This window comes from Bidens hawaiensis, unplaced genomic scaffold (assembly GCF_021521415.1).
Source record: "Bidens hawaiensis isolate Kalapana, Puna unplaced genomic scaffold, B.hawaiensis_p1.1 tig00033264_1, whole genome shotgun sequence".
NCBI classification, from domain to species: Eukaryota; Viridiplantae; Streptophyta; class Magnoliopsida; order Asterales; family Asteraceae; genus Bidens; species Bidens hawaiensis.
In genome coordinates, this window is record NW_027495705.1 from 38,221 (window position 1) to 62,590 (window position 24,370).

General features: G+C 37.6%; 1 protein-coding gene and 1 pseudogene across 2 annotated transcripts; one reads left to right on the forward strand and one right to left on the reverse strand.

Moving 5' to 3' along the window:
• Window positions 1–12,167: 12,167 nt before the first annotated feature.
• LOC143584720 (uncharacterized) lies at window positions 12,168–12,868 on the reverse strand. Its single transcript, XM_077066706.1, has one exon. It carries the CDS (start codon window positions 12,644–12,646, stop codon window positions 12,206–12,208), a length of 441 nt encoding a protein of 146 aa, XP_076922821.1. The 5' UTR covers window positions 12,647–12,868; the 3' UTR covers window positions 12,168–12,205.
• Window positions 12,869–17,799: 4,931 nt separating this feature from the next.
• LOC143584715 (1,4-alpha-glucan-branching enzyme 3, chloroplastic/amyloplastic-like) lies at window positions 17,800–23,993 on the forward strand (annotated as a pseudogene). Its single transcript, XR_013144409.1, has 19 exons — window positions 17,800–18,172; window positions 18,669–18,740; window positions 19,427–19,491; window positions 19,569–20,237; window positions 20,737–20,909; window positions 21,009–21,098; window positions 21,372–21,447; window positions 21,524–21,631; window positions 21,715–21,805; window positions 21,888–21,989; window positions 22,062–22,164; window positions 22,249–22,386; window positions 22,486–22,557; window positions 22,633–22,737; window positions 22,834–22,911; window positions 23,002–23,112; window positions 23,204–23,403; window positions 23,506–23,591; window positions 23,684–23,993. The product of XR_013144409.1 is annotated as a 1,4-alpha-glucan-branching enzyme 3, chloroplastic/amyloplastic-like (transcript).
• Window positions 23,994–24,370: the final 377 nt, after the last annotated feature.

A 24,370-nucleotide genomic window follows, 5' to 3' on the forward strand; every position in this document is an offset into this window, starting at 1 on the left:
TTCGTGATTGTGCGGGTAGGACCGTCACTTGCACTTAGGAGGATGGCTAAACTTTACCTATATCTGACCTGCGTGGAGGTTTTCCTCATCTATTTAGAAATTTGTAAAGTATTTTGAATAAGTTAACCGTTCGACGCGCGGTTGTCAATAGGTTTGGTTTCCTCTCATGATTTGTGCGGTTAGGACCGGCACTTTCATTTAGTTGGATGACCAAAGTTTACCTATGACTGACCTGCGTGAAGGTTTGCCGTTTTTTGGGTTTATGCGGGTTTTTCCGCTTTCCCCACGCAACGACTTTCTACGTAATTATGCGGTGAAAACCGGCATATCCGTGTTGAATAAATTAACCATTCGACGCGCGGTTGTTAATAGGTTAGTGTTCAGTTTCCTCTATCATGATTCATGCGGATAGACCGGCACTTTCATTTAGTGGGATGTCTGAACTTTACCCTTAACTGACCTGCGTGAAGGTTTGCCGTTTTTTGGGTTTATGCGGGTTTTGCCGCCTTCCCCACGCAACGACTTTCCACGTAATTATGCGGTGAAAACCGGCATATCAGTGTTGAAAGTTCATAAAGTATAAATGTAAAATCATCAGCGTCGATGTTCTAAGGAGAATCATTTCCATTAGAAGTGGCTCTGGGCCTTTTCTTTACAAATTTGGAATTGATCTACATGCAAACTGTGTAATTGAGCTCCCTTCCATGTTGTTGGGATGGGAGTGCCATCGAGCCGATATGCACCTGGTTCGGGATCTCGTTATTTACGCAGTATGTAGTCTCCAACATTGAAGCTGCGATTTTATTCGTGTTTTCCCCAGCTGGGGTTCTACACGCATCAGCCTGCTCAGCGTTCATTGTGCCACGAGGTGCGCGAGCGTCCCATCTCTGACAAATGCTTCGACCATGTCCTTTACGTCTGTGCATTCTTCAGTGTTGTGGCCTTTTGTCCTGTGAAAGTCACAGTATTTGCTCCGATCAGCATTGGGACGATGTCGGATTATTGGAGCCTTTGGCCATGGGAGCTCCTCAGTGGCGAATATCTCGGTGACGCTTTTGGTGAGTGGCGTCCATGCCTTAACTTCATCGAGTGTTTGGCGGGGGAGCCTCGTTCGTTCTCTCTCTAACCGGGTATCGGTGAATCCCAGTGAGCGATTATTTACTGCACTTGCCCCAGCTTGGGTAACTGGGGTAGTGTTCGTAAAATTTACTGCACTTGCCCCGGCTTAGGTAACCGGGGTAGTGTTCGTAAAAACTGTGTAGTCGCCGGTATTCCCCCCAGTAGCTGGGGTTGTGGTAACCAGGGTTTCTTTAACCATCTTTCCAGAAGTTTGAAAAAACTGAAAAGAAATGAAGTTCTAGCTTTTATTCACGGATGGCGCCAATGAAGAAACACTAATCGGCCCCGGGCAGATTACGGATAACCTGGGGGTTAAATAGATGTTTCCCACGAGGGGTTAGACCCGGCAAAGATGGTTATTCTGATAACCTGCAAAACAGACACCGTGAGCTCGTCACTGAGAAGGGGGGGGTTCCTCCTTGTGACCACCCTCCGGCGTGAGAATCAGACTAGATTGCTCTTGAATATAAATGTATATTAAGAGATTGCTAGAGCAGATATCAGGTATAATATGTAATACGAGATAGTATATGATGATAAGATGATCATACCATTTGGGGTATTTATAGCCGAAGGTAGGTTTCCAAGAAGGTGTAGCCGGCTGAATAGTATTCATGTTCTACCAACTGTGGCCTACGCACGTGCCATGCTGGTAGTTGGTGGGTAGGCAGCGGCTGACAGTGACCAGGCCTGCTGTGTACTATTCCTTTTCCACCAACTGCCGGCTATGCACGTGGTATGACAGGAGTTGGTGAGTAGGCAGCGGCTAATAGTGACATACAGTACAAGAGCATGCTGCTCGCCATACTGTTGTCAATGAGCTGTCGTATCTTTTGTCAGATCTTTTGCCCATACCTCGTCAGGTACAGTACAGAAGATCTTCCCGTATCGTACGAACAAAAAGTTGTTGCTCGTCCGATCCAAAAAGGGACCATCTTTTGAATCAATCGGACGCCGTACCATCATGCCCCCTTCTTGGTCCAACAAAGCACTGAAGGCAGAAATTTCACCTATAAAGATAAATAAAATGAGTCAGAAATTATTCATACATCAAGAAAAAGACAGAGACCATGAACAAACTTACTATTATCGGTCTTCTCATAATACGGCTCCAATTTAGGAAATGGCCACAATCGGCTCATCTTCGCACTCACCATTGCGCCCTTGTGAATGGGACGCATGGGAGAAGGGGTAGACATCAGTGTTTTAAACCATGCAAGACCTTCATGAGCGGCGGCAGGAATAACAGGCGGAGGAGCGTCCGCCTTACGTTTCGTCATCTTGAAAGGAATGACGTCCTCCCGGATCCAGAAAAACTTTGGCTTCCAGCCATGAAGGCTACGGAGCCACTCCGTGCCTATGGTCATCTTCTCGATGGATGCAAAACTGTACCACCCATCGCGAAGGGTCATTTTATAAAAAACGGCAAACATGCCAACGATGGGTTCAAGGTTGTGAGTTTGGCAACAGAATTCGAAGTGTCGAATCCTCAACATCCCGAAGGGATGGATCTGTGAAAGATGAATCCCTTAAGTTGTCAAGATTGATTGGACAAACTTGGTAACCAGAATCCGGAAATTCCCCGTTGTAAAATGATCTACATATACAGCCATTTTATTCGGAGGAGGATTAGTGGCAATAGAACCACTAGCAGGACGTTCCGGCTCCCACTCCGTCGTCAATCCGTACACGTTAACAACGTCATTATAATCCTCTTCTTTAAGGCAAACGAAAACCTCGTTGATTGCAGGGGTACTCTTCTTTTCTTTAGCCATTTCAATTTCAAAAGGATTAAGAAATCTCAGAGAATGTTGAAAAGTCTCAAGTGTTTGAAAGAAATCTGAGAGTGATAAAGGTTAAATGGAAATCACAAGGGTTATATTTATACCCATCGCAATTAATGCGATCCATAAAGGGCCAAAGGAGAGAGAAACCGCGGACCACCAGATGGCTGACACGTCAGGCGGGAAATTCAAGATAATGCAAACAGGCTGTCAAAGGCGTCACACACGTCTTGTCAGTTGTCCTCAAAAAGTTTCTCTCTACGCCACGTCACCGTAGTTATCCAAACTTTCAAACATTTCGAAAAGTCGAAGATTTCAGAAAAATCTTCTCAGAAGTTATTAAAAACAGTAAAAGGATCACAAAAGTCAAAGAAATATTTCTCATTAATTATCCAAAAAAGTAATTACAAGAAGGAAAAGAAAAGTTACAAGATACAGAAACATTAAAGCCTATCCTAAGGGTTCGAGGCTGATGGGTCTCCCGGAGCCTTCAATGATGTATCTTCCGATGAGTCATCCTCAGATTCTTCCCCAAGATAACTCTTCAAAAGTTGAACGCCGTCGTATACGGAGGCAAACTCCGGAAGCATATCCTGTAGAGGGAAGACTAAAGTATCATGCTCTCTAACCCGGTCAGCACGATTCTGTTTGACATCTACACCATGTAATGGATGGTCTTTAAATGTGCGGTTACTTCGAGCGTAGTTCACTCCTTCATGAAAACCCATGACGCGCCCAAGTGATGAAAAAGCAGCCATCACATTGGCAAAACTGTCATTCAGCTCCTTACTTCCTTTGATATGGCGGACAACCTGTTAAAACAAAAACATAAGTTCCCAAGTACCAAAGGTGAGAGTAAAACAACAAGTAATAAAGTATAACTTACAGCATCAACTCCCCGAGTAAGGAACCATTGACGGTCCTGTTCCACACGTTCTACCCGCGCTCGGAACTCTTTGGATTCCGCAGTAGCTTCCTCATGAGCTTGAAGGAGAGAGTCATAGGCAGTTTGGATTTCAGCAGCACTCTGGTCCTTAAGTTCGACCCGCTCCTTCTGCAACTTTAGCTCCGCCTCAAGATCATGGATCCGAGCACCTTGAAGGGCCACTTGGTTTTCTAATGAAGAGTTAGCTTCTTGAGCACGAGCCAACTCGTCTCTTTCCCTCTGAGCCTTAGCTCGAGCAGCCTCAAGAACGGAATTTTGTTTTTCACAAGCTTCCTTCCATCGGCGAACAGCCTCAGCGTTGCGATCTTGCTCACTCTTAAGGGCGATTTCCGCATCATATTGTTTCCATTTAGCGGTTTGGGCAACAATACGATGCTCCTCAGCCTCTTTCTTAGCAACTTCGGCCGCCCGGCGAGCTTCCCCCACTTTCCCACCTAGAGTACGCCACTCACTTAGGACCTCCTAGCTACCGGCCAATACATTAGCCAGATGATAAGCAACATTCGTATGAAGGTCATGGCGGGAAAGGTCACGTTGATATGCCATCTCAGCAGGTGGTGTACAATGTTTAACGAACTCCATACAAGTTCTCGGTTGGGAAAACCGAGAACTGTTAGTTATGCCCCATGGAGGGACAAACAGCTCATGTTTGTCACCCAGCCCCGTATCCCCGTAATAGCGAGAACCAGAAGGTTTAAGGCGAGCCGGGGTGGAAGAAGACTGTTGTGGGGGAGGTCGATGAGGAAGCTCTTCAGTCTGGATATTCTCTTCATCATTAGCAGGATTGTCCTGCTGATCCTCTGTAACACTCCCAGTCTGAAAAAGATAATCGAAGCGGGTATCATGGTCAGACTGGTCGTCAGGACCTTCCGTTGAAGTACCAATCGGAGGAGTCGGCATCCTCTCATCTACAGTAACCTTAACTTGGGGGGAGGTTGACATGTCCTCCATATCAGCAACATCAGGCGGAGTAGTTGGTTTATCCTCCGCCCCTCCCCTTGAAAAAGGAGATGATGGTTTTTCAGTATGAGGAGTGGGTGTAGATAACTTCTTAGAAATGTCCTCGCTAAAGATCAGCGGGTCTGCATAACAAAGTTACATTTAGCCAAACACTCATAAAATAACACATTATTTAAACGTCGACATGTACCTTCAACAATGTCAATGCGGTCAGCAAGGCTGTACTGTGGCTTCTTGGGACGGTGAATTTTTCGTTTTTTCTTTGATGGTCCCACCTCAGTATCCGCAGCCTTCATACCTGTTCGACCTGTCTGAGAAGCTGTGAAAGCTCTCTTTTTCTCCAATTCTGCTAATAAAGACGAGACAGAGGAAAATTCAGAAGCACCCTCATCAGAATCTCCTTCTTCTTCCGAAACAGAAAACTGAGAAGCATCCCCATCATCATCACTTGATGATAGGATGGCAAACGTTTCGTCGGAAGTAATGGCAGTAAGGGGAGAAGGGTTTAGAACATACGCACCTGCTTCAAAGGTGGCATTCGAAGTTACAGGTTCAGCCCGAACCTTCTCCGGAAACAGAAACTGAGACTTAGTTTTGTCAAGTATAGGTTGGTCTCCTGCCCCGCGGATGCTCTTGAGTACACAACCCCTGTCCTTAAAAAGAGCATTGAACGTAGAACTTCGACCTGAAAGAGATGGAAACTAAATCATAAGAGTGTTCAAGGAAGAGAAGGGGCAATAAAAGATAACTTACGCTCATTGAGACCCGCAAAAATAGGTTCCATGAATTCAATTGGCCACAAACGACTCATGCCTGCCCACACTAAAGCCTCTTCCGACAAGGCACGCATGGGTGAAGGCTCCATGGTAAGAACACGGTACCATTCGTGACCTTCATGAGCAGCTGTGACAACTTCCGGAAGAGCGGAATTCACAGGGCGATGAACCATAGACAGAGGCACCAAGTCCTCAGATATCCAAAAGAATTTGTTACGCCAGTCTGGCGACAACTTTTCAACTTCATACCCAATACTCCGGTCGGAAAATCCCTGACACGTATACCAACCGTTACGGTTCGTAAGACAGTAGAAAACTGGAAATCGATCTATGTGGGGAACCGTATCACGTGTTATACATACAAATTCATAGTGACGAATTCGCATCATAGCACGGGGGTGCAATTGGGATAAATGGATCCCATAAGCAGTTAGAAATCTCTCAAAAAATTTTGTTATGGGTAAACGGAAATTCCCATAAGCAAAATAATCAGCATACAAAGCCATTTTCCCAAGCGGTGGGAAACTGGCTATAGAACCTGGAGAAGGGAACTCTGGTTCCCATTCAGGTGGAATACCAAAGGTTTCCAATAGCTTTTCGTACTCTGAGTAATCCCATGAAACTTCTATCTCATCAACTTCAGTCTGGACGTTCGACATTGTAATAGAATTCAGAAAAATAGAAGAAAGATATACGAAAAGTTATGAGAGACTATGAAGATAATCAGAAGAAAAAAGCGATAAAGCTTTGAAAAGAAGAAACCTATCCTTATTTATACCCATCGCAATTAATGCGATGGGATATGAACAGTAGAGAGAGAAAAACATCACCCAACCAGTGACTGCCACGTTGCGCGGGAAATTCGAAAAAGAGAAAACGTTGCACAGTCGGGTACAGTGACAGCCGTCAAAAAAGTTCCATCATCTATTCATGCGCCTGCGAGTGGTCAACTTGTCCTTTTTTCATGATTATCCATACCAACAGAAGATATTTTCTACCTAATTCAAAAAAGAATCAAAAATCTCCAACATACATTAAATCCAGAATTTCACCAGTATAAAAACTTCACATGGAAGAAACACTGGACTGGGGGGACTTATAGAGGTAGGGTACCAAAAAGACCCAAATACTCTTAAGTGCCATCCGCGGGTCACAGAGAATGCTCTTATAAGCCACCCGCGAGACATACGGATCACCCGCATATCACGATAGAGGAGGAACGTCCTCATAACACGCGCTGAAGCATCCAGGCATCCTCAAAAGTCACCCGCAGGATAGGACACCCGTCCGCCCAAAACAACTGGAAGACAATGCCAGCGGGACAGCTGTCACCAATCAAGCACTTTCTGGAAGAAGGTTCACGATTCTTACTTGGGGAATACGTGACATACTAACAAATGAACAAAGGACACCTGGCCATGTTGTTATAACCGTGCACATGGCCAGGGTGCGATCCGTCCTATCAGTTGGTGACACTTGTCCAGGTTGTTATACTCATGCACATGAGACGTATAGCCCAACCTATCACAAGAGAACACGTGTCCAGGCGGTTATCAAAGGTCTTCAGAAGAGGACAGCTGCCCCAATCATCTTCCATCACCCTTCGGCTATAAATACCTTGTCAAACGGTATGAGGTATTCATTCACTTACCTATATTCTGACTACACTTAGTCTATATACTTCAATACTTTCTTCATTACGATATACTGATTCTCATGCCGGAGGGTGGTTACAGGAAGACCCCCCCTCTTGTCCTTCCTGTAACGAGACTCACGGTGTCTGTTTTGCAGGTTCCGGTCACCGGACTTTAGGAGGTTGTACTCATATCTTAATTGTAATTATCGTATCCTACCTTGTGGACTCACTAGATCTAAGACCCATACCCGAAAATTAGACCTGTGTTTCTTCAAAACCCATTAACAAGAACTCTATTATGCTGACCAAACCACCAATCCATAGCAAGTTCATGCAACATAATCAACTTTTAAAAACATAAATGTGGCTCTCAGATATATACGTGTCAAGTGTGCAACCAAAACATCACATTATGCCCATCACTTAACGCCACGGTACCATCTTTTATTTTGGACAGTGCCCACCCAATTTTTAATTTCATCTAGTGATTTAAAACCGGATCATACTTGCCGGTTGAACCGGTAATATCGGGTTTCGCATATTAGACTGTTATTATGAGCATGATATTTTTGGGTGGTTTGCTAGAACACTAAACCGCCGGGGTTTTTTTTTTTTCTAAAATTCCGGTTTAAACTGGCAAACCGGTTTTAAGTCCAAGAGATTTTTTATATTTTGCGGCCCATATTTTTAGTAAAAATTACTTTTAACATAGTGATTAACATTGAGACGAGTAAACTTTTGGATTATTTTTTAACAATCAAGTGTTTTTGTATTATTTTTTTATTATTATTATGCATTGCCTTTTGGATTATATTTTTTTACGGAATCATATACTCTAGATTATTTTTTGAGTTAAAGTTGCATACTTGCATTTATTTAAAATATTCAACATGATATTGAACATTCATGTTTAATTCGGTTCAACCGATTGTACCATTTTTTAATTCAATCCGATACAAATTAAAATCCAACTTTTAAAATCAACCACAATCTTTAAACGTCGATCTATTATTCATCTTGGCTATGTGTTAACTTCATATAAAGTTTTTTTACTAACTTTTCCGACTATTATTATATTGCATATGCCGGTATTGTAGATCTCTAAAGAAAATTGTCAAAAAAATATATATATTCTAAAACACAAAGCAAGAAGCGTAGTTGTCGTGTCATGTTTACAGTTTACATTCACTAATCAAGTAAACGTTAAAGTTTTTACTATAGTAATATTGTTTCATTACCAAAACTGAGTCTTGTTTAGTTTGATTGATGCTGCTTTGATTCATAGTCTGGGGTAAGCAGTTTCAACTAATTTAGTTATTAACTAAAACTTTTTTGTTTGGTCCCAACAAATAACGTTTCTTCATTATTCTTGTAGACAAGTTTTGGTTTGGTTCAACAAACTATTAGCAATATATTTTGAATATCTATTAAATTTATTGTTGTAAATATAGAAGGCTCTAAGTTTCCTAGTTTTTATGTACCTCACCTTGTATTTAGTCTAATGACTAATCTCATCCATGGAATGAATCATCGGTTATACATATATTTTTTAACCGCCAACTAATTACTATTAATTTCTACTCCTAAATCTACATCAAAAAGATTAAACTCTCAAACTTAATACCACTAGACTACAAGACCTTTGATTCCAAACCTGACATGTCCATTAATTAGGCATTAGTTGACTATAGTTTGGGTATACATCAAATAAACAACTTAATTTAATTAGATCAGTTTGAGTCGCTTTTAAAATTATATGAGTTGGTTTAGGTCAATTATTTTAAATAAAAATGTCAAAACTGGTAAGATGAAATCATGAAATTCCATCTTGTTATTTTCCTGGCAAATTTAAAGAATTGATCGATGTGGGTTGGTGTCTTAAAGAAATGGGGCAATTTTCAGATCGTAATGGGTTCAGTTCGGAACGGGTTTCGAGTTAACATAGGATTCCACATGTGATAGGTTTCGACACGACACGGGTTTCTGATTTGAAAGGGGTCGACTTGGATCGACTTTCGAGCCAAGTTGGATTTTGGCAAAGGATGGGTTCGGGTAAGAACAAATTCGGTTTGGATCGGTTTCAGTCCAACACGAGTTTTCGCATCAGACGGTTTCAGACCATGACATATTTTAGCATGGGACGTGTTTCAATAGGAAAGAGTTCGGTCGAATTGGGTTTTCGATCAGAACGGGTTCGGGTTGGATAGGTTATTGGTTTAGAATATGTTTTGGTCCGACACGAGCTTTTGCACGGGACGAGTTTTGACCAAAAACCAGTTTCAGATTAGAACTGGTAAAGTTCGAATAAGGTTTTCAGATCGGGGTAGGTTTCGACACGGGACGGGTTTTGGACCTGAACGGGGTCAGTTCAGATTGGGGTTTCGGGTCAGCACAAATTTTATGCAAGGCCTGGTTTCAGGTCGGAATGAGTTGCGACCCAGCATGAGTTTTTGCACGAAATGGGTTTTGGATCGGAACATGTTTCAGTTTGAAACGGGTTTCGAGCCTACACAGATTTCTGCACGAGTCGAGTTTCGACACGGGACATGTTTTGGATTCGGAACGGGTTCAGATCGGGTTTCGGGCCGCGGCGGCGCATACTTGAAAAACTACGCACTAGTAGGGATGGAAAATTTGACTCATTGAGTTTAATAAGTTGTATTAAAATGTATATAATGGGTTAGAATAAGTCAAACTAAAAAAAGAAAATGATTGAAATGGGTTGACATTTCTCGAGTTTTTTTTAATGGAACAAGAAAAATGGAGAAAACTTTTTAGCACTTTTACTTTTTCAGTTTTTGATTTATATTTTGAAATATGATTTTTTAATTATTTATTTTTGAATTTTTTGATGAGGGGTTTCCAAAATCTCAACCCATTTTGACTCATTTCAAAAACCTTTCATTAAAAAAATAAAAAAAAAAAACAATTAAAAAGTCATATCTCGAAATATGATTCAAAACCTAAAAAGGTAAAAGTACTAAAAAGTTTCATTCATTTTTCTCGTTCCATTAAAAAAAACATCGAGAAATGTCAACCCTTTTTAATCATTTTCTTTCTTTAATTTGACTCATTATATACAATTTAATACAACTCATTCAACCCAATGTGTCACATCACCCCTACTCACAAGCCAAGATCAAGCTCCCTTAAGTCAAATGTGCCAAGCTTGGGCTTATACGAGCTCAACTCAGTTCTTCTTGCTTCGCTCATGTATAGGGGTGGCTAAGTTGTTGTTCGGACTCCGAGCATGTCAGCCTATGTTTGTTAAGGAAGCTGTCTTTGTTTTTGACAAAGGACTTCGAGCAAAAATTGAGGATATTGTGGTATGTGGGGGTCCGTTTTTTTAGGGATTTTTAATGGAGATTAGCCTCCATCCCGATCCATTTCGGTGGTTTAGGGTTATATTCAGCTGAGCATGTTTCCATCTATGCTTTCGTTGCCTCGAGAGCACAATCTTGGAAGTTACAGAACCACATTTTGCGTGACTGTGGTGTTGATGGGTTAGATTCTGATTTTGGGTGTGCGATGGATTATTTGCACAACTTTATTCCCGATCTTGATATTGGCGGGTTCGCTAATAAGGACAACCCCCCCCTCCCAAAAAAAAGCCCAAAATGCTTTGACGAGTGCCCTTTATAGTAAAATCGTCCAAAGTTTGGGAGAAAAGTTTGGCATGTCCTCTCGTCAGAGAGCGGTATTAAAATGTCTTTAGGCTCCTCATGCTTAAAACTTTTTGACTGTCACCCCCATCGAAGGGTTAGGCCAACACATGTCATCAGTGGATTATCGAGCCATTCTTAAATATCGTTTAATGATCCCATGTTCCCAGTTGATGAGCCATGTCCGGTCTACCGTAAGGTTTGTTTAGATAATTTTGGTGAACACGCGGTTCATTGCAAAGAACTCCCGGGGTTTAAATATAAACATGATTTGGTCAGGGATGCCCTTTTATGATGTGTTAAAACGGGCGGGAATCTCGGCAATAAAAGAGGCTCCTCTTAATTTCTTGTCGGATCCTCGTGAAGGAAGGTATACTCTCTGACCATCGGACATTCTTGTATTTGGATGGGCAGGGGGATGCTTGTGTGGACCTTACTAGGGTGTCCCCTCTTGTCCGGCTTAGGGACACCGGGTTTGTTGCTAGGTAGGCCGTGCTAAAGGCATAAACATGAAAAATTGCTAAGCACGAGAAGGCGTGTGTGGAGAATCAACACGCCTTCATTCATTTTGCTTTTGATACATTTGGGTCTCTTGCACCCAATGCTGCTACGTTTCAGCGGATCGTGCACAGTAACTCAACGATGCCGAATAACGATAATTTTGTTTTCATCAGGATCGGTTTTTCCATTCATAAAGGAGTGACGGCGCAACTTATTGCCCACTTACCTCTCTTTATTATAATTAGGTCATTTTTTATTTGAAATGAAATACTCGACAATTATATTGGTCATAAAAAAAATCTTAATACTACAATAACATGCATAACCTAGTATTTCAATGAAGTCAAATTAATAACCAGATCATTTAAATATTAGTTTTATGAATTAAAAAAAAATGAAAGCAATTTTACATGGAATAAAGCACATATTGATCAACAATTGCACGTCAGTATCTCTTGTTTAACGCGCAAAATATCGGTCATGTGACGCCGTCAATCGTCACATTTACTCAAAATTCATAAAGCATCACCAATCATCTCAAAATAAAAAAGCTTCATAAACAAATCATCAAAATTTGCCTAAACTCTTGAACAACAACTTCACAAAAACAACACCATTACAATTTTTTTGTTACACGAATCCTTAAAAACGACACATAGTATAAGCACAATAATTTAACAACAAATTTTCGTGTTGACCGTCACAATACGATCATTATTATTATAGCACACATGCACGAAGAATCATCAACGATCGAATCAGGACCTTTAATAATAATAATAATAATAATAATAATAATAATAATAATAATAATAAGCCGATCATGCGTAGTTACACAGACCGTATATACAATAACCACCGGGCATACACTTTTTCCCACACGACCCACAATTCCTTTTGTCATAAGCCAAATTCACACACTCGCCATTGCAACAAGAATTGGTAAACTTGCATTTGTTCTTGCACGCTCCACAATTATGTTTATCTTCATTCAAATCCATGCACTTATTATTGCAACAAGTCGAGTTTTTACCTTCCAAAACATAACATATTTCGTCGTCTTTTTTGCAATGGTCAGCCGCTCTAGGGTTTGGTTGTTTCTCCGCTAGGAAGCGGCTTGTGTGCCTTGAAGGAAACGATCTTATGGTGGTTGGGGATGACGGGTTGGTGGTGGTGGTGGCAGTGGAGATGGTGGTGATGGTTATGGTGAGGGCGAGTGCGATGGTGATTGATACCATGAAGATTACTTGCATAATCTTCATGATGGTTGAGGGTAAGTTGAAGATTGATCTCAGAAGAGTTGGCTTTAAGGTTGTGATGCTAGTGTTTGATTTGATAATTTGGTTTAAGGAAGATGGATCCGATGGGTTGATGTTTTATAGGGTGGTAAAGGGAGGAGTTGACCGCTTGCCATGCACTCTATGTGTATATTATGATGTTGTTTAAGGTATACTCTATAGTTTTGTTGTCAACTAGGTTTCTTACCATGCCATATTCTACGTATTAGTAAATGTAAATAATTACATGTTTATCTTCATTACACTTTTTATACGCTCCAGAATCATAATTATGAAACTATTCTTAAAATTGGTTGGTTTGAGTAAACCTTTTCTGCTTAACGAGTTCATGTGTGTCATACGATAGGTAAATATGTTCGCATTCAAAACAAGGTTGGCTATGAGGCAGGGCCATGTGGTTGACTGACCCTAGCCCGACACCCTGTAGGACCAATTTTTTTTTTTAGTTATTTATATTTTATGAAAAAAAAATGTATGTGTTTTTTTAATGGTTAAACCCTATTACTCAACTAATTTAAGGCTCAAATTTTTTTCGTTTTCAATCCATAAAATTACACGATTCTCGGAGATGACCCTGATTTGAAAACTTGTTTATAGAACGTGAGTCCATTGTCCTCTCTTGTGCCTTCAATTTTATGTTCCTAATTATAGTCAATCGTGTATCTTTCCTGATGTTCTTTCTAACGTGTGTTGTTCGGATCTGATCTGGTCATATGTCATATTTACTTATACATCTTGGTTGTCACCACTCGTGTTTCGTCCTAGTTCTTTTTTAAACGGGTATGCTATAAATGTATTTCGTGTATATATGTCGTACGTGATTTGTGGTTTCCTTTGTCCTGCGAAAAATTCACAAGTCATACTAAAAAAGATTGATAGCACATAACTATAAAATAATGGTAACAACCTTAAAACTAAAAATACTAAATTTTATCTTAAGATACCATGAACGCAGTGAACCCACGTAATTCCATGAAGTTGGTTACATGTGTCCTCTAAAACTAGAATAAAGGGATGTCAAGTTGTCAACTAAAGATATAAAAATATTTAACTTCCACTTTTAGCCAACAAATTTACGCTGTCGCCTGTTGTCTCAAATTCACGGAGGCGGGAAATTGGGATCTCAGAAGTCCAACAATGGACCAAATGCAAATATGTTGTTTTTAACTTTGTATACAATTTACTAAGTAACAACGTTAAATTTTGAAAACTTGTAATCTAAGTGTTGAAACTCAACGATTAAAATTAAACTATACTGATTTTAAAATCGGAAAAGTTTTAAATTAATTTAAAAACGAATTTAAGTTCAATTTTTCATCTCAATTTAAGAGTGGACAAATTTCAAAATAGTTATTACTTTATATATAACTATTAGCTTTAAAAACTCGTGTATTACACGGGATAAATTAATGTATAAATTACAATGAATAATTTGATACAAACAAAAAAATATAACTAAGTCTCTTTATATTATGTAAAAAATGTATTACAAATATAGTCCTTTTATATCATTAAATATATTTGAATTTTAAATCGAGAATGAGTTGTTATACTATCGGTATACAATGATGAAGCAATGCCACTGGAAGTAACATTTATAACAATGAAGTATTTCGATGTGAAAGATGTAACTAAAGTCTTTCACAAAAATATTATACATTCCATACCTGGCCATCGATAAAAAATACATAATTTTTTTCTTTTTAATAGCTTTTATGATGTCCTTATAAACACGTTGTTGTTCAACTATCACAATAGTCTTATAATAAGTATAAAAATGGAAAATTTGTTTATGCTTTTGAAGACTTAATATTTGTAAAATAAAATTTAAAAAAAAATTATTATAGTTTTTTTCAATATGAAGATGTCTAAAAAATTGAATGTTAATATACTTTTTAAATATAAACTCTTTTATATATACATTTCATTTTTAAAGAAAATATATTTATGACACGTAATTATTATATTAATATTTTGTATATTAAATATGTTTAGAAAATATAATTTATGACATTAATAATTCAATCAATGGAGATTGACAATTAATACGGCATGTTGAATTTATAATTAATACTATATTTAGAACCAAGATTTTTTTTTTCTTTTCCACCAATAGAAGAGACCTGATTTTGGAGGAAATTTGTTAATGAGAATTAACCTCAGAATGACATGTGTTCAGAATTATTTTCTTTTATTAGTATTGATAGATATAATTAATAAAAGTAACAAATATCAAAATAGTCTTATTAACCAAAAACACTATACACATAAATGATTTCACCGATGAAAAAGTAGTATTTATATCAAAACATAAAGGAAACGGGTAACAAGCTACGTCATTGTTCCTTTTTTAATTGCAAAACCAAGTCTTTTAAAAACTACATTGATAGATTTTGGAGTCATAACATTACCATGCTTTAGCCCATGAACTCGGCTAACTAACTCCACAGCTTCAGATGTGAGGAAATCAAAAGTGTCAAATGCAAAAGATGTCCTGACTTTTATGAATTATCAAAATGGTCTTGACTTCATGCTAATGTGTCAACTCTTCATCTCTCGCTCTAGCCTCTCAGTACCTCTAGCTCTGTTATTTTTCCCTTATCTTGTGCCATATGCACAACACATCACTTCTTGCGCAGATAGCCTGCTCGTGCGTCAATATAGATCGGTGATAAGAATCTCCTGCACCATTCTTCGTCATCCTGTGCAAAAAAGATGAAGTGGTAATTAAACAAATTTCATGGCTATTTTTAGTCAACATAGCTATTCTAGTGATTTTCACTTAAGTTAAAATGCACTTTAAAATTGTCAAATTACTAAATTGGTTTAAAACTGAATCTGAAATAAATTCAGACATTGATAGATTTTGGAGTCATAACATTACCATGCTTTAGCCCATGAACTCGGCTAACTAACTCCACAGCTTCAGATGTGAGGAAATCAAAAGTGTCAAATGCAAAAGATGTCCTGACTTTTATGAATTATCAAAATGGTCTTGACTTCATGCTAATGTGTCAACTCTTCATCTCTCGCTCTAGCCTCTCAGTACCTCTAGCTCTGTTATTTTTCCCTTATCTTGTGCCATATGCACAACACATCACTTCTTGCGCAGATAGCCTGCTCGTGCGTCAATATAGATCGGTGATAAGAATCTCCTGCACCATTCTTCGTCATCCTGTGCAAAAAAGATGAAGTGGTAATTAAACAAATTTCATGGCTATTTTTAGTCAACATAGCTATTCTAGTGATTTTCACTTAAGTTAAAATGCACTTTAAAATTGTCAAATTACTAAATTGGTTTAAAACTGAATCTGAAATAAATTCAGATCGTTTTCATTCTAAAGTTTAATTCTTCTTCCACCACAAACCTTGAACTTCGACCTTTTGGTTTCAATACAAACCTGGAAACCATCCAACCACAAGAATGACGATACAAAAGTATGGTGTTCCCCTCACTCACAAATGTGAAGTAATTAGTTCAAATTTTTACTAGTACAACTAAAAAAAGGATAAAATTTAGGTTTTGAAACAATTGTTGTTAAAAAGGAAATCTAAACTTTAACTGATTCAGTCTATATCGGTTTCAACATTTAAATCTGATAAACCTGAGCAAACGAAAACCAACAATCAAGAAATAATAGTTTATTAAGGGCTTTCCTGTAGGGATGGGCTCGGGATGGAACCGGTACCGATCCCAAAAATCCCCAATATTTGGTATCGGTACCGGTATTTCGTGCAAACTTCTGGAAATATAGGTACCGTGCCGATACCAAAAACTAAAAACTTGGTACCGATTCGGTAACGACGGTACCAAATCAGTACCGAATTCGGTGATTGATATCGGTAGCGAAAATGGTCTCATCTCTACTTTCCTATAGGGGTGTTCTTCGTGTTTGTTTTTTGGGTTTCGGGTTTTTCGGGTCGGGTTCTTCAGGTTTCAAAGTTTTAAATCTTAACCCGAAACCCAACCCAAAACTCTCAAGGGTTTTTTGGGTTCGGGCTAATTGGGTTTCGAGTATCATAGAAAACAAAACAAAAAAAATTAAAAAACTTCAATGCTAAAATTAAAACAATATATTGTTCTTTGCTCTTAATGTTAATAATCAAATAATAAACCAACATAACTTGATAAACAATTCAAAAGAAGAATTAAACTAAGTAACTAACTCGAACCATAGTCTTTTCAATCGGATGTGATTTGGTTGTTCGATTATTGTTGCTATTAGTAATTAGGGTGTTGCTAAACGTACCCCCCTATACACCGTATTTGCTAAATATACACCCCCTGAAATTATTAGATTAATTACTATTACCTCATAACATTCTTTATATACATATTAGTCCCTACAATATTTTTTAACTTAATAATCTCCACTACATATATTAAATTAAAAATTATCAAGTGTTACTATTAATTTATTTTTTTTAGTATTAATTTTGTAAATATTTACAATATCTTTTCTTTAATTTTAATAGTATATATATTTATTATATTCTTATTTTACCTCTTTATCTTTTACAAAATAAACCCTAAACCCGAAAACCTAAACCCTAAACCCGAAAACCTAAACCCAAACCATAAACCCTAAACCAAACCCGAAATCATAAAAAAAATGCGACTTGTAAAAAAAATAATATGAAATCCTTCATTTTGTGCTAATTTGGTAATTATATGATTTTAAAGGGTAATATGAAAGTTGTTTTTTCCAAGGGGGGGGGTAAGACAATCAACCAGGGTGTACGTTTAGCCTGACCCTTGTAATAAACGGAAAAAATTAATTAACAATAAACAATCGATCCATAATAGTTGGAATGACAACAATCGATTAGGGTTATCAACTGATAACTTTAGTGGCTAAGACTAAGCCTATTATACCTAAAAATATATTTAATTTCAAAACTAAAAATTTATTCGGGTTGACCCGAAACTTATAAATCAAACCCGAAAACCAACCCAAATTACTTCGGTTCAGGTTAGTCTTTTCTCGAGTTCAGGTTTTTCGGTTCAAGTTGATTCGGGTTCGAGTTTTTTCGGGTCAGGTTTCGGGCATGCCTTGCTTTTCTGTAATCACAACATAGTTTGAAAAACTTCTGGTACTTATTCTATACAAAGGATCACTTTGTGCAAACACTAATAGTCAAGGCACCTCTATAAAATCTTTCTGTTAAACCCAAAACCCCAATTCTTCTTCGTCTTCACCGTCGTTCTTATCTAATGACTTCATCATCACTCTCACTACTCACTCTAATCCCACTCCCGCCAACACCCGACGGGTCCGTTAACAGCCGGAACATCACTCTCCGGCGATCAGTTTACTTCCCGGTTAACAAATGGCGGTGTTCAGCTTCTTCCGGCCAGCAGCCACCGCCGAAACCCCGGCAGAGGCAGTCCAAGAACCCGGAATCTGTTGATAAAGGGATCGACCCAGTTGGGTTTCTTTCTAAATGTGGAATTACTGATAAGGGTTTTGCACTTTATCTTCGTGAAAGGTATGGGTTTTGTTTATAGTTGTAAAAGTTTGTTGATTTTGTGGAATTTTGGTTACGGTTAAGCTAAACGTACCCGTCTCCCTTGCTAAATGTACACCCCTAAACTTTCATTTCCTTTTAATATTTTAAATGCCAAATTAGTCTCGTTTAACATTTTTTTTTTCATTTTATAGTTTTTTGAAATAAAAAAAAAACTATAAAAGACAGACTATTAACTGGAAAAAATGATTTGGAGGAATAATATGTAAGTTAGCAATAAAAATAATAATGAAAGAAAAAAAAAAGTAAAAATTAGAGACTTAACAGTTTTTTATTTGATATATCAAAGAAAGGTTATTAAGCGGAAAAATGTTTTGGAGGACATGGTAAAAGTTGTTGAAAGAGTGGGTACGTTTAGCAACACCCTTTTGGTTAATTGGAGAATATAGGGTTCCCCTGTTTTTGAAAAAGTTAGTTAATTTTGTTGAATTTTTGTTGGTATTTGTTGTGAATGCAGGTATAAGTCTCTTAAAGATTTGAAAGATGAAATTTTGAAGCGACATATTGATTTCAGAGACATGGCTTCTGGGTTAGTTCTTCATTTTTTTCATGTTTCTTTGAGTAATAATTAGATTATTATGAATATTTGTATTTAAATAATGGTTAATTTATATATTTAGGGTCAAATAATGTGTTCTTGAACATCAACTGATTACTGAAATACATGTAAACAGTAAATGTAACTACGTATCTCTAGGGGTGAGGCTATATGCACACTGCTGACACACTATCCACACACCACTTGCATACTATCCACACGCCATTTATAGGTTATACAGGCCGTATAACATTTTTCTCATATCAAATGGGCCATGTAAGGTTATACAACATGAATGGTGTGGAAAAGTTATATGAAATAAGGTATAAAAGGCGTTTTAAGGTGGTCTGCAAAAGTTATAGAGGCCCTCATAACCTTATACTGGTTCGTATTGCCTTACTGAAACTCTCTGATGTGACAGAGGTGTATTGTCAGAAGTTACACGCCTGCGTCTGACATAACATTGTACGGCCTGTTTAAAAAGTGATGTGTGTGTGTGTGTGGGTAGTGTGTCTATAACAGCACCCATCTCTAGCTTCAATCATCTGATTTGGTTCTAATTGTTAAAGTTGCGATAATCACTATAAAAACATATAGAAACACAACCTATAATGGTTAGGTGTGAATTTTTTTATATCATTTTATATGTTGATCATTACTTTACTTTATTTAAATAGATTTGAGTTATTAGGAATGCACCGTAACGTGCAACATCGATTGGATTTCATGGAATGGGCACCAGGTTTGGCTTCATATCGTGATAGCAGTCCATATTTTTTAAATAAAGGTTCTGCTTTTAATACCAAAAAATAAAATCAGGTGCACGGTATTGTGCAATTATTGGAGATTTCAACGACTGGTCTCCAACTGAAAACTGTGCAAGAGAGGGGCATTATGGGCATGATGATTATGGGTATTGGTTCGTGATTCTTGAAGATAAGTTAAGAGACGGTGAAGAACCAGACGAACTCTATTTCCAACAGTATAATTATGTGGATGATTACGATAAAGGTGATAGTAGTGTTACTGCTGATGAAGTTTTCCAAAAGGCAAATGATGAGTATTGGGAGCCCGGAGAAGATCGGTTCGTAAAGTCCCGCTTTGAAATTATTGCTAAATTGTATGAGCAAATTTTTGGGCCAAACGGGCCTCAAACGGAAGAGGAGTTAGAAGAAATGCAAAATTCTGAGATAGATTTCAAAACGTGGAAGGAGCAAAATAAAGACGACCCGTTCAATCATTTACATATTATGGATAGTGGAAAAGAGTATGATATATTTAATGTTGTTAATGATCCTGTTTCACGGGCTAAGTTTAAGGCTAAAAAGCCTCCTATTGCTTACTGGTTTGACACCTGTAAAGGAAGAAAGGCGTGGTTAAAGAAGTATGCACCTGCTATTTCTCATGGAAGCAAGTATAGAGTGTATTTTAACACTCCTAACGGGCCTTTAGAACGAATTCCGGCCTGGGCTACTTATGTGAATCCAGGTACCAATCTATTCTGATTAGCTGGCTAGTGGGTCGACATGTTTAACTAAAGTGGTTGGCGGGTCGACCTGTAGATCAACCCTTACACGACCCGTTTAACCTATATAACTAAATTGTCAAATGGGTTGGCGGGTGATAACCAAGTTGTAAACGCATTAATCGAGTTGGTGGGTTGTCAAAAGATGGGATTAAATGGGTCATAATGTATATACAGGTTAGTCGGTCGACCATGCTGATTTAATGAGTTAATTAGGTCAACCCGAACACGACCCGTTTAATTAAACATGTCAACGCCAACCCAGCCCTGTTTTTAAACGGGCTAGATATTACAACCCAAAACCTGATTATTTTTGTGTTCTGTTGGAAATTGGGTACCGTATTCCTTTAAATTTTTTGTTTTAGAGGTGGAATTTTTGACCCATTTACTTATTTGACTTCTTATATTGGTCAAAACAAATTCTTCTGATATGTTTGCTCTTGTTGGGACTTGATTATGCAGAAGCTGATGGAAACCAAGGATATGCAATCCACTGGGAACCGCCTCCTGAAAATGCATATAAATGGAAACACAATACTCCAAAAGTTCCAAAATCTTTGCGTATATATGAAGCACATATTGGTATTAGTAGATCAGAGCCAAAAATCGCCTCTTTTAGTGAGTTCACCGAGAAGGTTAATTCTTATATCTATTGTTTTATTTTGTAATATCATAATCTTTTATCCATAATTTCTTGCCCCTGTTGGGATCATCTAAATACATTATAATTACAGGTTCTCCCTTATGTTAAGGAAGCCGGATACAATGCAGTACAGTTAATTGGGGTCGTTGAGCACAAAGATTATTTCACTGTTGGTTACAGAGTGAGTTTGATCTTCAACTTATATTTTTAGATGTCAGCAAACAATGTAAAATTTAAAATGGGTTTGGGTCAAACCGAACACTTTTTGTCCCAGGTTCTTTTTAATAAATGATTATTGTGTCGATTATGATTTTCAAAAATTATATTAATTTAAAGATAATCCGACTCTTTTCATTAAAATGATATAGGATATTATTTTAGCTATTTTTTTTTTTACTTTTTTTGTTTGGCCCGTTAAATAAAATGTAACCAATATTGGCCCATGTCAATGCAGGTGACCAATATGTTTGCGGTCAGCAGTCGGTATGGGACGCCTGAAGATTTTAAGCGCTTAGTTGATGTAGCACATGGTGAATTTCATAGAATGCATAAAACCTTAGAACTGAATGTTTGACCGCGTATTGACCTTTATTATGAAACAAACAGGACTTGGATTGCTTGTCTTCGTGGACATCGTTCATTCTTACTCAGCTGCAGATGAAATGGTTGGATTATCACTCTTTGACGGATCAAATGACTGCTATTTTCATACAGGTTAACACATTTTTAACAAACTTGATGCTTTAAGTTCTAGAAAAGGAACACATTTATGTATTCTCGTTTTCTCACCTTACTAGGTAAGCGAGGACAACATAAATTTTGGGGTACAAGAATGTTCAAGTATGAAGATCTTGATGTTCTCCATTATTTGCTGTCCAATCTAAATTGGTAACAATGTGTTTTCTTTTCATTTTTACCTCTATATAAAGCAAAATACGGTCTATAGACGTATAATATTTCTCATTTCCAGGTGGGTAGTTGAGTACCATGTTGACGGTTTCAATTTCCATTCGCTTGCATCAATGATGTATACACACAACGGGTTTGCCTCGTTTACCGGTGATATGGAGGAGTAAGCCGTCTATACTAATCTCTTTTTTATGTCAAATATGTATTTTCTAATATAACTTCTAACATATTTCAGGTTTTATAACCAATATGTTGACCGGTCGGCAATATTATATCTCATATTGGCAAATGAGATATTGCATACTCTTCATCCTAATATAATAACCATTGCAGAAGATGTAAGTAAATACTAAATACAGTTTTTGTGCTCTATGAATCTTGTGTATTATTTATTATTTATATTTTTTGGTTAAATCGCTTAGGCCACACTTTATCCTGGATTATGTGAATCTACTTCTCAAGGTGGGCTAGGGTTCGATCACTTTGTGAACCCACGTGCTTCTGAAATGTGGTTGTGGTTTTTAGAGAATGTTGAAGATTCTAGTTGGAGCATGAGCAAGGTTTGCACTTTTAAGGGCTATTTGGTGCACACATCCAATTATCCGAACACAGCCTAAAGTTCATCACTTTTTTTAATAAAAAATCAATCTTTGTTCCAGATTGTTGACACACTGGTAGGGATCAATCGAAGTTCTGATAAAATGCTTTTATATGCCGAAAATCATAATCAGGTAAATCATTATTTATGTATTTATTGGTTTTTTTTGGCTTATTTATTCCAATCTTATTGATTAATTTATCAACAGTCGATTTCCGGGGGGCGATCGTTTGCTGAAATATTATACGGTCAAACCTTGGAGCAATCAGCAGTCATCAATGACTCGTTGCTTAGAGGTTGTTCTCTGCATAAGGTTAGTTTAGTACTTTAGGCATATTTGATTACCTTTAAGATATTAATAATTAAATTTGGTGTAATTTATGCTTTAGTAATTATTTTTGTTATTTAGATGATCAGATTACTTACATACTCAATCGGTGGTCGCGCTTACCTAAACTTTATGGGTAACGAATATGGCCATCCGAAGGTGAGCTGTTATTTAGTTTTGTTTGATATTATTTACCTTCAAAAACCCTGAGAAAAATGCATGTAATAATTTGCTATTTATATTTCGTAGCGGGTGGAATTTCCCATGTCAAGTAACGGATTTTCGTTCTCACTTGCTAATCGGGATTGGGATCTACTTGCTAAAGAAGGGATCCATCAAAACTTGCTTTCCTTTGATAAGGTATTTTGACTCGTTTATAGCTAAACGGGTCAGTTTGGGTTATACATTTCTCTTAATGGGTTAAATGGGTAAAATAATACTTCTTTTACAGGACATGATGGACTTGGAAAAATCAGAAAGAGCAATTTCTAGATGGCTTCCGAATATTCATCATGTGAACGACACTAATATGGTGGGCCCGTACAGGTGATATCTTATCAACGAGGCCCGTTTCTCTTTATCTTTAATTTTCACCCCACAAGTTCTTATGAGAAATACAGTGTTGGCGTGGAAGAAGCTGGAGAGTATCAAGTAAATATAGTGTCATTTCTTTCTTTCTTTCTTTCTTTCTTTCTTTCTTTGTTTTTTAAATTTGTCTTCATTTTGTGATCTGTTTATTTTACGTGGACACAGGTAATTCTGAACTCGGATGAAAAGAAGTATAGTGGTCAAGGATCCATAGGGCCGGATCAGTACTTTAGGAAAACTATGAGTAGAAGGTAAGCTAATGACATGTTCAACACAATTATTATATTATATTAACTATATTGGATCTTTTGATTATGAATTGTTGAAATATGTTTTGTTGCAGAGTTGATGGTATGCGAAACTGCATAGAAGTACCATTGCCCAGTAGAAGTGCCCAGGTTTACAAATTAACCCGGATTTTGAGAGTATGAACATCGGACGCGGTTACTCGGTTAGTAAATTGTTTAGGCTTTACTAAACTAGTAAATTTTGTTCTATATTATGCTGATGTGGCAAATGCAAAGGTTCAGATGGCAAGTAGTTGTCTCAGGTTGTCTTTGTTTGACTTTGATTGCCAAACTTGTATTTAACATGTTTGCAAATAATTTATTTTTGTATATATGCATACATTTCATACTTCACCTTATGATGCACATTCAATAGCATCTGCACTGATTCGATTAATGGAAGAAAAGGGTTGATTATTAATCAAATGTCTAAAACGTCTCTTAACAAAATGTACTTTTATTGTATCTTAGCCGTCTAACCATGTTGGTGGCTCGTGTTTGACTGGCATGTTGACGGGTCAACCATGGCTGGATGATCGTGAGGTACACGTCAACAGGTGTGCTCTCGTCTGATTCAATCTTGTACCGCAAACACTTCATTCTGTATCATGGGCTGGCTCCCAAAATAGTGTATCACATATATACATTAAATAAATTTGACATGACAATTAGTTTATTCTTATTATTGACTTAAAAAAATATTAAACTTTTATAACAAACTGTTCAGTATAAGTAATCAGGTA